This window comes from Astatotilapia calliptera, chromosome 16 (genome assembly GCF_964374335.1).
Source record: "Astatotilapia calliptera chromosome 16, fAstCal68.1, whole genome shotgun sequence".
NCBI classification, from domain to species: Eukaryota; Metazoa; Chordata; class Actinopteri; order Cichliformes; family Cichlidae; genus Astatotilapia; species Astatotilapia calliptera.
This window is the reverse complement of record NC_137437.1, coordinates 17,515,391-17,527,939: the sequence shown is the minus strand read 5'-3', so window position 1 is coordinate 17,527,939 and position 12,549 is coordinate 17,515,391. Positions and strand designations below refer to the sequence as shown.

Here is a 12,549-nt window from a genome sequence, read left to right as displayed (position 1 = left end):
ACTCATGCGTTACTCGTACACTGTGCAGTACGCCCCAGGGAAATCGCTCTGGACAGCAGATACTTTGTCCTGCTCACCTCTGAAAAAACCAATGAACCTGTCAGACAAAGAGCTAATGGAAAGCACAGACATATATGTCGACAGTATTGTAGCAAACATGCCTGTCAGTTCATCATATATGCAAACACTGAAGGAACAACTGAAAAGCGACAGTGTGTGTGCTCGCGTCATGGACATGTGCACCGAAGGCTGGCCAGAACATGCAAAACAAGAGCCTTTACTGCGAAATTACTGGCCTGACCGAGCCACGCTCACTGTTGAAGACGGCCTTTTGTTAAAAGACACACGGCTTGTCATTCCTTCAGCAATGAGAAACGAGGTGCTGGAAAAACTACACGAAGGACATCAAGGTGTTGTAAAATGTAAAGCTCGTGCACGCCAAACAGTGTGGTGGCCCGGGCTGAGTCAACAAATCTCTGAGATGGTGCTCAAGTGCAAAACGTGTATTCAAGAAAGACACAATAACAGTGAGCTACTCATGCCAACAGAATACCCTGCCCACCCATGGCAGAGAGTGGGCACAGATCTTTTCGAGCTGGGAGGGAAAACTTACCTTCTCGCTGTTGACTATCACTCTAGATTTGTTGAGATTGCTTTGTTAAACAGGACAAAATCAAACGATGTCATTACTCACCTGAAATCTTTCTTTGCCCGTCACGGCATCCCAGAGGTCCTCATGTCTGATAATGGGCCACAGTATTCAGGTCAAATCTTTACAGACTTTGCAGCAGCATACGGCTTCAAACACATCACAAGCAGTCCCAAGTTTCCGCAAAGTAATGGAGAAGCAGAACGTGCTGTGCAGACTGTAAAAAATCTTCTGAAAAAAGCAGCTGATCCTTATCTAGCTCTTCTTGCCTATAGAGCTACACCACTGCAGTCCGGATACAGCCCTGCAGAGCTTTTAATGGGCAGACGTCTGCGAACCACACTGCCAATGCTTCCATCGCAGCTGGAGCCCACACTGCCGGACAACGCACTGCTCGCTCGAAAGGAAAGGGAGAAGAGGATGATGGACATGGCAAACTTCAACAGGCGCCACCGCGCAAAACCTTTATGCAGCCTGTCCCCAGGAGAGCAAGTTTGGGTGACTGATGTCAAAACTACAGGCACTGTTATCCAAAATCACTCTACACCCCGATCATACACAGTGGAGTTACCACAAGGGACTGTGAGGCGTAATCGTGTGCATTTGATTCCTTTAAGTTCACCTGTGCATGAACCTGCTAATGTGCCTGTGTTGCAGAAGCCTCAAACACCCAGTGTGATCCCTGCTACACCTGTTAACACTGATGTGGTCAGAACCAAGTCAGGGAGGCCAATAGTTAAACCTAAAAAGTTAGATCTGTAAGAAAAAAAAGAAAGGTTGTTGTTATGTAACTGTGTTATAAGGGTTTTGTAGAGCACAGTAAAATAAAGCTAAAAAGAGTTGTTAAGAAAAGAAAAGAACAAGAAAACAAAAACAAAAGGTTAAAAATGTAATGCAGATTGTTTGCCAGATGTTCTTGTATGGCTTTGAAAAAGAGAAGTTCTGTCCTGAGAAAAGGAATATTCTGTTTTTGTTTAAAAGGGGAGATGTGGTGTATTCATAATTGTCTCTGGTACATTTGTTGTATGGGCAGTATGTGTTCACTGTTTGATTGTGTAATTACGTGTTACGCACTGGCAATGCATGCCGGTAGATGGTAATACAGGAAGAAAAGAGATGGTCTTACCGCACACAGTGGTCCCGCGTACTTATTCAGATTCAGAGTAAGAATCACACAGTCCACAAACACATCAGCTCTAGTGAAGAAAGCCCAGCAGCGCCTCCATTTCTTGAGGGTGCTGAGATGGAACAGGCTGCAGACTGACCTCCTAGTGTCCTTCTACCGTGCCACTATAGAGAGTGTGCTGGTGCACGCCATCCCTGTGTGGTACGCTGGTTGCACAACAGCTGACAAGAAGAGACTACAGAGGGTCATCAGAACTGCAGAGAAGGTGATCGGCTGTCCACTCCCCTCCCTGGACTTAATTGCCAGCTCAAGATGTCTCTCCAGAGCCAGGGCAATTATAAAGGACCACCTCCATCCTAACCACCACCTCTTCAACATCCTGCCCTCTGGAAAAAGGCTCAGATCCATCAGGTGCAAAACCAACAGACTAAAGAACAACTTCTTCCCGTGGGCTGTCAGAACTCTTAATGCAAACTAAGAGTGTGTAAAGACTTCCCCAACACATCCACCCTGACACTGCTGTTGATCATCTATGTGCAATATCTCAGTCTTTCCATGTTCTGTGCAATATTTTTGGCTCATGTGCAATTATTTTGGTCCCAGTCTGTTTCAATGTTTCCTACACATACACCATGTATATAGTTCCACTCACATATGTATACATATACACTGTTTTTTATTTTATTCTATTTATTTAATTATTTATTTATTTTCCGCCTTCATTGTATATTGGTTTCTCTTCTTACTTTAGCACCTTTGTGGTTCAGCTACCCAATTTCGCTGTGCAAGAAACTGCACAATGACAATAAAAAGCTCTAAGTCTAAGTCTCTAAGTCTCTAACAGGTGACTGTGCAAATACTGGAAAACTGAGGACCTCTGGCGGACAAAAGGAATAATACACAAAAAAGTGCTCAGACATAAACTGTGAGAGTTTAAAATTTGTTCTGCAAAAATAGAATTTCACCAAATTAATAGAAATGCATATTTTCCAGATTACATTACTATAAAAAAGAATATTCAAGATATTGATTCAGATTCTATTTAATCATCATGAAAGACATGTTATAAAACTCATACTGGACTTTTGACACTGCACATATTTCACTTACACAAACTATAAAGGCATTAAAGGCATTTAACAACAGTCATATTATAAGAGAGGATTAAGACTTGAATACACATCTTCGATCAGATTAAAATAACAACAGCGTGAAACACAAAAACTGTTAACATTGCTTTAAAGTTCTCATCTAGTTTATATTTACCTATAAAACCAGATGAGATTACATTGATAATATAACAGCAGTTTTCTCTGCTGAGTTGATGTTGCTGATCAGTGGCTGGACGACAAAAACAAAACATAATCAGAATCAGAAAAATGTATTAATCCCTAAAGAAATGATGTGGTTACACAATGATAATAACATCATAAATGTTGCTTTGGCTCATTGACCTCAGGTATTTGAATTTCTCCACCTATATTACCTCTACTCCCTGAAGCATCTCTGTTAAACCTGTCTCCCTCTCATTCACACAACTTCTCTCCAGAACACTCCTCCACCGCTACAGGCCGTCTTTCACCTGTTTCTTAATGTTGTCCACAAACATAATAGACCAGAGACTCCTGCCTGACCTCAACTGTCAACCTACCCATCATCATAAAAATGAGAACAAAATAAAGAGCATAGATTCCTTTCAGTACTTTGGATTTCTTTTCTTTTGACAGAGGAAAAATTCAAAATAAGATGAACAGTAAAAACAGGTAATAAATAATAAAAATAGAAGCTAAGGAAGATCTTCAGAACACAAATTTGAAACTCAAATACAACTCAAAACTCTATGACCATGGCACTGAATCCTGTGTGCTGTTCAATAGTCTAGCAATAGCAATAGTTTTAGTTGTATGTTTTCTATCCAGCCTTCTCTTAGAGCAACTGCTCATATCCATAGCAAAGAACTCCTGGTACCAATTATATTTTCATTTAAAAAAAGGAAAAATAAGTGTATTATAATGTAGCTGGGCACTGTCCCAAAAACTGGTGTTTCTTTAAATCTGTTGGACCCATAAACAATATTCAAGAATTGTCTTTCCATTAAATGCAAATTCTTTTTTTTCAACAGCTTGAACTATGTTATTTTAAAATTGACAGTAGAGCAGAAGTCACTGCATCATTTCATCATCAACACGAATCTGAAAAAAGCTGTCTGATATATAGATAAAATAATAACAAACAAACAAACATATCACTAAACAAAACACCTTATCTTGGTTTTCTAGGTGTTGCTGATGGTGACATAGGAAACTTCAGGATCCACCTAAACAATGAAGAGAAAAACATGCTGACTCAGTAATATCCATCCATCCACTTATCCTTTTTAGTGTCGCGGGGGTGCTGGAGCCTATCCCAGCTGTCATAAGGCGAGAGGTGGGGTTCACCCTGGACAGGTCGCCAGTCTGTCGCAGGGCCAACACACAGAGACAGACAACCATTCGCGCTCACATTCACTCCTGCATTCACACCTATGGGCAATTTAGATTTTTCAATTGACCTATACCTTTAGAAGTGCTTGTATGAATGGGTGAATGAGGCATGTTGTTTAAATGGCCTGCATTTGTATAGCGCTTTTCTAGTCCCTAAGGACCCCAAAGCGCTTCACACTACATTCAGTCATTCACCCATTCACACACACATTCACACACTGGCGATGGCAAGCTACATTGTAGCCACAGCTGCCCTGGGGCGCACTGACAGAGGCGAGGCTGCCGGACACTGGCGCCACCGGGCCCTCTGACCACCACCAGTAGGCAAACATGGGGTTAGTATCTTGCCCAAGGATATTTGGCATGCAGCCAGGAGGCAGCCTGGGATTGAACCACCGTCCTTCTGATTAGTGGCTGACCTGCTCTGCCACCTGAGCTACAGCCACCCCTACAGTGCCCCTACAGTAGTCAAAGCACTGGGAGAGTAGAAAATTGCTATATAAGAATCAGTCCATTTACCAATAAAAAAAAACACTGCAAAACACACAAAACAAAATAGAAATAAGAAAAATGGTAACAGACATAGGAAAAAAAACGTAAATAGGAAAAACGAAAACAGAAATAGGAAAAAACAGATTTCCAAAAGCAAAGGGAAGTGTTTCTGGGGAGACAATAACCCGACGGACCAGTTGCAGGGACGCAAAACATGCTAGGTGTGTTTTATCATGATTCATATAATACTGATGATGGATTTTTAGGCTAATAGTTAGGCTAACACATATACCACTCATCTTTTCTTTCCTCACAAAACCGATAAATCCTCCACTTCTTTTAAGTGTCTCCCAGCGCAATTCTTAGCATATTTTGGTTCCTGCAACTGGTCCGTCGGGTTATTGTCTCCCCAGAAACACGTTGTGCTTTTGGAAATCTGTTTTTTCCTATATCCGTTGTCGTTTTTCCTCTTTTTGTTGTGTTTTGTGTGCTTTTGCAGCATTTTTCTTATTGCTGGTGTTTTCTTAAGTTGCAGTGGCCTCTCAGGGCCACCGTACAACTGAGTTCCTAGTCTCCACTATGGCCTAATCTCCTCATGTGTATTTAAAGCCCCAGTTTGCTTCTGTTCTTTGTTATGTTCTATGTTCCTTAGAGGCTAGTTTGTGACTTCCAGATTTTTTAGTGTTGCCTGAATTATTTTGTGTTTTGCATTTTGGCCTGCTAAGGTCAGCAATAAAGCTGCTTTTTAAGTTTAACATGGATTTGAGTTCTGCACTTGGATCCTACTTTGCCAACAGCTATCCTTGAAAATATGTCTCACTGTAATGCAACATAAACAACTCTTCATTCATCACTTTAATTTCTCAGAAATGGTGTCTCAAGATATTGCATTTGTGTTTTGACCTCTTACTTCAGGTTTTACGATTCATGGTGTGGTCTACTGATTTTATTTTTGGCCTAACTTTCTTATCTTTTGGATGCTTTTTCAGTTAGTGTCATGCATTTACAATTTTTTAGAGAATAAGAAGAAGTGTTTTTAACTCTAGGTGTAGTGGGTGATCTCACCGAGTTCTGATTGGTTTGAGTCTCTGCAGGGTTTGAACTCAGTCCCTGAAAAACAGACAATAGTGCGGTTACATCTGGTGGAAAAGCATTTCTATGAAGGCAGTTTAGTTCTTGTTAACACTCCCTCAAAGATGAGCGGTTTATTTAATTGTCTTTTTAGTGGCAGATATAGGAATATTTAATTATATGTTTCAAAACTCACAGGATTTTCATTCTTCTGCATTTTGTTTCCTGGAAAGACAAAAACAGTCAACTCTAACATTCATAGAACAACTTACAAATGTTGTATCTGTAAATGTTCTCACCTTTCATTCTTTTCCTTATGATGAGACACACAGCTGTTATCAGCAGTGCGACCAAACCAATAGCTCCATTGATGTACCACGAAATAGCTGCGATAAAGCAGACAAAACAAATTTGAAACATTTTTGCATGTTAATGTTTGAAAAACGTTTCACACCATTTAACAGCCATGATACTCAAGTGAACAATGTTTCCTGCCAAAACCACACCATCATATCAAATGTTACATCTTATGTTTCCTATAGGATAGGTAAGTGATTTTCTGTCATCAAAATGTAAATAATATTCATTAGGAAAAAAGATGTAAACTAAAGTATGAACTCTCCTTAAAACTCTAAAAGAAAACGTGTTTTTCCTGCTTAATCATCATAATCTTACGTGATTTTGAAGGATTGCTGATTGTGTTTGGTTCTGATTTTGTGCTGCTTTCAGTTTTTCTCGCTGGTTCCTTTGTTGTGTTTGCTTCAGCTGAATAAATGACAAAACCAAACCAAAAAGTGTGTCATTATTTCACAAGTTGTTAATGAAAAAAAGATCTTAAAAATGTAAAATCTATCAAACTAATATTTGAGGTCATCTTAAACAGTTGATCGTGAGCTCACCTGTTTCCTCACCTGAGGGCTGAGGGCTGAAGGTAAATGGCTGCACTCTTCCTGTGTCTGTATCAGTCACCTCACACTTCACTGTGTTGTATCCTGCTCAGTAAATAGGGTAATACTTTATAACAGAGAGAGAACATTTCACCTCAATAATCAATCTGTCTGGTTTAGTTGTGGCCTTTTCACCGATCTGTCGAAGGTTGATCAGCTGTGCTGTTAGTTTCTTGAAATAAAAAAACATTTAGTACCATCACAGTTATTCTGGTCATCACATTTAGACGAGGCTGAATGACGTCATCAACAATCTTCATTGAAGAAAACCAATAAAAAAACATTAGAATACAGCACTTTTTACAATAAGAGTGAAAATCAATTTAGAAACAACTTTATAAACATGCTTCCCTGAAACAGCAGATCATGCTCAGCTGTCTTATTCATGTTATTGGTAAGTGATTGTAATAATATTGATACGATTATTATTTCACTGCTATAAAAATGTTTCCTCTATCCTTACCTACAATCTGAATCATCAGCATCAGACATAAAAACATTTGAATCCATCTGAATTCATCCATTCTGCTTCTCTGTCTCACTTCGTTCTTGTTCTCAGTCTCAACTGTCACAGTCTCTGAACTGATGACCCTTCAGGACGGTTTGTACTTCCTGTCATTTGTCATGTTTCACCACAAATTTAGCAATTTTTAGTCGTCTCTCATTTATGTTGATGATAATGTTACACAGCTGGAGTAAATCAGCTTTTCTGAAACATTTTTTCTAAAGGAAATTTATATGAAGACTTGGCAGGTTCATATTTTTGTCATTCTCACAGTTGATTTGTGACATTGATGTGTTTGACATTGAAAAAAAATAATGAATAAAGAAGTCGAATGTGAGATATTTTTTGGAATAATGCAGCTCCCCTTTTTTAAATATTTTAAATCAGAAGGTGCATGACAGTTAATGTGTCAGACTCAATGAATTGATGAATTGATTTTACAACTGCAGGTACAGGAAATATAGCAGATAATGCTATTGGAGTGAAACCCAACAGTTCCTCACCGTTAATCTTAAGTAATTTCCCCCTGATGAGGTCGAGAGGAAGTGTGTTCGTTACAATGTGGTGTGCTCATTTTACTGTTTTTTTTAAGAATCTGCTGTTACAAGTGAAAATCTAAAAAAATTAAGGGAAGGTAAGGCCCCCAAATGTTTTGGGTTCGTAGCGACACTCTTGGTTTCTGACAGAAAACGGTAAGTGGTGAGAATAGAGGCTGTGGTTCAGGGGTTATCAGCAGTAGCATTTAACAATAATCTGTGAAATTGGTAAATAAGTATGCTCATTAATATGTTATATATAATATATTAATATGCTCATCAATATGCTCTAGTGTTTAAAACCCTCAGCAAATTAAATTCAACAAATATATCACGAACACCTTATTTGTGATAACCAGTGTTTCAGTCACAGGCCTGTCGGTATTATTCAAGTTACACAGTGGATTTTTTTCTTTTGGCTAAATACAAAATAAGAACAGTAAAAACAGGACACCCAAAATCAAAATCCAGCTTGACGCAAGGAAGATAAGATTAGTTAGGGAAACTATCACAGCAAAGGCAGTAAACTAAAAAGGGCAAAGGGAAGACAAGACACAAATTGGGAGGCAGAAACCGGTGAAGGTAAATACACCCAGCTCAAGGCAATCACGGCAGAGTTGGCAAAGGTGTTAGTAAAGCTACCAAGAAATGAAAGAAAACTAACCAAAATAAAATAGGAAATGAAAAAAGACAAATAAATCTAGAGACCAGACAAACACCTAATGAGCCAGGCATTCATTTAGAGCAAAACTAGTTGTGGGCAGATAACAAATGAATAGAAAAACATTTTATCTCCAGATGACATTATTGTAAGCAATAAGAAGGAAGAAACTGATACAGATTTAATGGTATTTAACGGTCAATAAACTCATGCTACAAAACCCATAACGGTCATTTAGAAATCTAAAACAAACAAAAGCCGAGCGCTACCCCCAACTCGCTAATTGAATAAACAAGGGAAAAAAATGATAGAAAATAATAAGGCAGTTCTCTCTTTCTGCTTCAGTGCTTAGTTAAAAGTCAAAGTATCAACACACTAAATACAAAACTTGGCAGTTCTCTGAAATCACACACCCAGATCTGTCATAGATGGTTTGGAGGCCAAGGACGGGCCTGCTGCTGCTGTCAGCTACTGCCGGGGAGACTGCTGGAGAGGATTTTTAAAACAGCCACTTGATGATGGAACCAATCAGCAGCTGCCAGCAAAATCCAGCCACTGTGATTCAAAAGATGGCCAGAGCCGTAACAATAGGATTAAATCTATTAAACTAGATAAGATTATACTGATAATACAACAGCAGTTTTTTTCTGCTGAGCTGATGTTGTGGATCAGTGGTATCTGACAGAAACACCAGAGCCTCCAGTGCTTTCATACTTTATTGAAACATCATCTTTATCATAATGTACCTGTGAAAAACAAGCAAAAAACCCAAAACCAAATGTATCAGATTGTGAGACAAATAAATTGGCATTGTGTTTATTATTACCTGTGGTTTCAGTTATATTCTTTCCATTAGTTCTTAGTTTTCTTTTCTTTTGTGTTTTTGAGTGTTAGGTTGAAATTGTTAAATGTTACCATTATTGTACTGCCAAGGTCTCCCCTTCCATCCATCCATCCATCCGTTCGCTTCCACTTATCCTTCTTAGGGTCGCGGGGGGTGCTGGAGCCTCTCCCAGCTGTCATAGGGCGAGAGGCGGGGTACACCCTGGACAGGTCGCCAGTCTGTCGCAGGGCCAACACACAAAGACATCATTCGTGCTCACATTCACACCTATGGGCACTTTGGATTAATCAATTAACCTATCCCCACAAGCTGACAGAGGCGAGGCTGCCGGACACTGGCGCCACCGGGCCCTCTGACCACCACCAGTAGGCAACAGGTGAAGTGTCTTGCCCAAGGACACAACGACCGAGACTGTCGGAGCCGGGGCTCAAACCGGCAACCTTCCGATTACAAGACAAACTGCCAACTCTTGAGCCACGATCGCCCCAAAATTATAAACACAACAAAAGCTATTTTGCCCAAACACCTGAAATACATCTAATTAATATTTTAGCTATTTTTAGTTGTTTTAAACAGCTGATCGTGAGCTCACCTGTTTCCTCATCTGAGGTCTGACAGCTAAAGGTAAACAGCTGCACACTTCCTGTGTTAGCATCAGTCACGTCACACTTCATTTTCTCATATCTTGATGGATAGATATAGTGAGACTTCCAACGGGTCACAGTAGTGGAGCAGTCAGTCTGTGAGGTCAGTATTTCTTTGTCATCTTTGTTCATATCTTGACGTTTAATCAGCCAATTCACGGTGTGATGACACTGTCCATATGTCACCACAGAGCAGTTTACAGTTTTTCTCAGTTGCTTTGGTGCATTTCTCACAACAGAATTGATCTCTGCACCACTACTAAGGCTCTTCTCAAAACAATTGGTGCAAACTGCAAAACATGGTGGATAACTCGCAAAAGTGAGTCACCTCATCAAAAAGAAAAGTCAGTTGCTCAAAATAAGTAGTCAATGCTTCAAAAGCAAGTCCCTTAATCAAAACAGATAATATATTCATCAAAAGCAAGTACTTATATCAAAGTGTCAGGGCTGTCACAATTACAAGTCATTACACCAGCACCTTTGGTCACAAAATCAAATGGTTTGAACAGGTTCTCATTGTGACGGATTTCTTTGTAGGTGCTTCCCAATGACTAATAATAAAAAGATTAACCTGAGACAGATGAACCAGAGCGTTTAGAGTTTGTATTTCTCCTAATTTGTACTGTAGGCATGAATAAAGACCAACTTCCTCAAATGTGAGCTTCTTAATAACCAGAGAACAGTTCGCTGTAACACTCAGTCTGTCTGATTTGACTTTGTCTGTCCAAGTGTGATCAGCTCTACTGTTGTTTTGTGTCTTGAAACAAATGTCCACTCAGTACTGTCACAGTTATTCTGCTCATCTATCACATTTAGACAAGGCAGAGTGACGTCATCTCCAACTTTCATAAAAATGGATATTTCAGTTTCAGATACTGTTGAGAAGATTGATGAGAAATATGAAAGATAAATTAGAATGCAGCAGTTTTACAATCAAAGCGAAGATTTTAGACTCGGGTCTGTAAACATGTCCCATATTTCCCTAAAACAACAGTACATGCTCAGCTTTCTTATTTACTGTAAAGTTTATTGACCATAGTAATACTGATAATATTTAGTTTTGTTGCTAATAAAATGTTTCCTGTATCCTTACCTGGAATCAGAATCATCAGCATCAGAGATAAAAACATTTGAATCCATCTGAATTCATCCATCGTGCTTCTCTGCCTCACGTCTTTCTTGTTGTCGATCTCAACTGTCACAGTCTCTGAACTGATGACTCTTTTTACTTCCTGTCATTAGTCAGATCTCACTTCCTCACTGCAACTTTAGTCATTTGTAGTTCTTTCTTCTTGTTGGTATTGAGTATGTGAGCTTTCTCTGAAATTGATGAATACATTTAAATATTAAACAAAGATGACACAAATGAACACAAAATGCAATTCCTAAATGAAGTTGTTTATTATTAAGAGGGGAAAAACCTATATGGCCCTGTGTTAGACCAAGTTAAATGTGCGACAGTGTCAAAGTGCTATAGACAAGGGTGCAGGGATCAGGTCTCCAGGGAATCTGCAGGGAAAAGCAGGGGGAACACACTCACTCTCCTTCTGTCTCTCTTGGCGTCTCACCAGTCTCTCACTCCTCTCTCGTACCAGAATTTCTGTAAGGAACAAGGGCAGGTCCAGGGTGTCTGTACACAGGGAAACGACGTGTTAGCACAAGATTCAAAATCCAAGAGAACTAGATTACTAGTGTCCTAGCCAGGACTTCACTAACATGAGTCAAGCAACAATACAGCAAAGAGCAGTCTAACTTCTTCCCGTAAGTAGAGGCCGGTTAATGAGACGCAGGTGTTCACCATCTCCCAGGTATGTAGGCCAAAGGCGGGAGCCCACAATGGCCTCCGCCCAGGCGATAGAGGGAGAGAAAAGGAGAGAAAAACAATACCAAAGCCCACTTGTAGCAGAATATTTCTCAGGCAGACGGTGACACTATAGTTTTTAAACATAACAAAAATCAGACGACGACTGGTTTGATTTAACTCACGGTTGAATTATGAGGTACAGTAAGCCTGAAAAGACAGGAGTGCTTCAGCTCGCTGTGTCGTTGTCAAAGAATGACAAAGAAAGAATCTAGTTGTCGTCCTGCAGAGGCAGCCCTCTCCGCCCATCCCAACCTTGCAGAAAAAGCTGGCAAATCTTGCGCCATCTAGGCCCTCCTCTGTTTTTAGCCAGCGCTCGTCTAGAACTCTGAGTAACTCATTGCAAAGACTGCAAATTTTTTCACATTTTGCCCTGTATGACAACTCTATAAATAAATAAAAATGCATTCACAGAATTGCTCAGTGTCAGCACCAAACCACCCACCACCCAATGAAATTCCCAGCCAGCAGGGTAAGATTTGTGCAAATTATAAACCTTTATTTTCCTGATCCCTGCCCTGCCTTCAGTCCCCTGTCGTGCTTCAGATGATCAACAGGAAGTGTTCAGTTTGCTGTCAGCCTTACGTTGGTGTCTGAGGAAAGAGCGGTGACAACTGGAGGTTCAGATGGGTTGCACAGATTCACACGAGACCCACTACAATCTGGTAAACAGGTATTGCAGTCAGGCACCACTGAACAGCAGGGTAATGTGTGCAGGCATAAGATGCCA

The 12,549-nt window shown here is 40.0% G+C and overlaps 2 protein-coding genes across 12 annotated transcripts in view; both read right to left on the bottom strand.

The window, feature by feature from the left end:
- Positions 1-12,549, bottom strand: part of LOC113008504 (poliovirus receptor-like) — a 77,467-nt gene that overhangs the window by 46,270 nt on the left and 18,648 nt on the right. The gene's annotated exons all lie outside the window — the stretch shown is intronic.
- Positions 1,452-11,784, bottom strand: LOC145421000 (uncharacterized). Of its 11 annotated transcripts, none has more exons than XM_080290689.1 (9): positions 11,499-11,784; positions 11,052-11,278; positions 9,386-9,532; positions 6,733-6,813; positions 6,497-6,586; positions 6,121-6,207; positions 6,018-6,046; positions 5,816-5,860; positions 1,452-4,092 (listed from the first exon to the last, which is right to left on the bottom strand). In XM_080290689.1, the coding sequence occupies exons 3-9, from the start codon at positions 9,423-9,425 to the stop codon at positions 4,051-4,053; spliced, it is 414 nt and encodes a 137-aa protein (XP_080146815.1). In that variant the 5' UTR covers positions 9,426-9,532; positions 11,052-11,278; positions 11,499-11,784; the 3' UTR covers positions 1,452-4,050. The 11 variants fall into 11 exon arrangements, with proteins under 11 accessions (XP_080146815.1, XP_080146814.1, XP_080146807.1 ...); XM_080290688.1 differs by having other exon boundaries at positions 6,721-6,813; positions 11,499-11,778; XM_080290681.1 differs by lacking the exon at positions 9,386-9,532 and having other exon boundaries at positions 1,452-3,116; positions 4,037-4,092; positions 6,721-6,816; positions 11,499-11,776.

Coding starts and splice junctions, on each gene's coding strand:
- LOC145421000 (XM_080290681.1), bottom strand. CDS start 11,112: ATGGATGAATTCAGATGGATTCAAATGTTTTTATCTCTGATGCTGATG. Junction 6,208..6,496: donor CAGCAATCCTTCAAAATCAC/GTAAGATTATGA, acceptor GCTTTATCGCAG/CTATTTCGTGGTACATCAAT. Junction 6,047..6,120: donor CATAAGGAAAAGAATGAAAG/GTGAGAACATTT, acceptor TTGTCTTTCCAG/GAAACAAAATGCAGAAGAAT.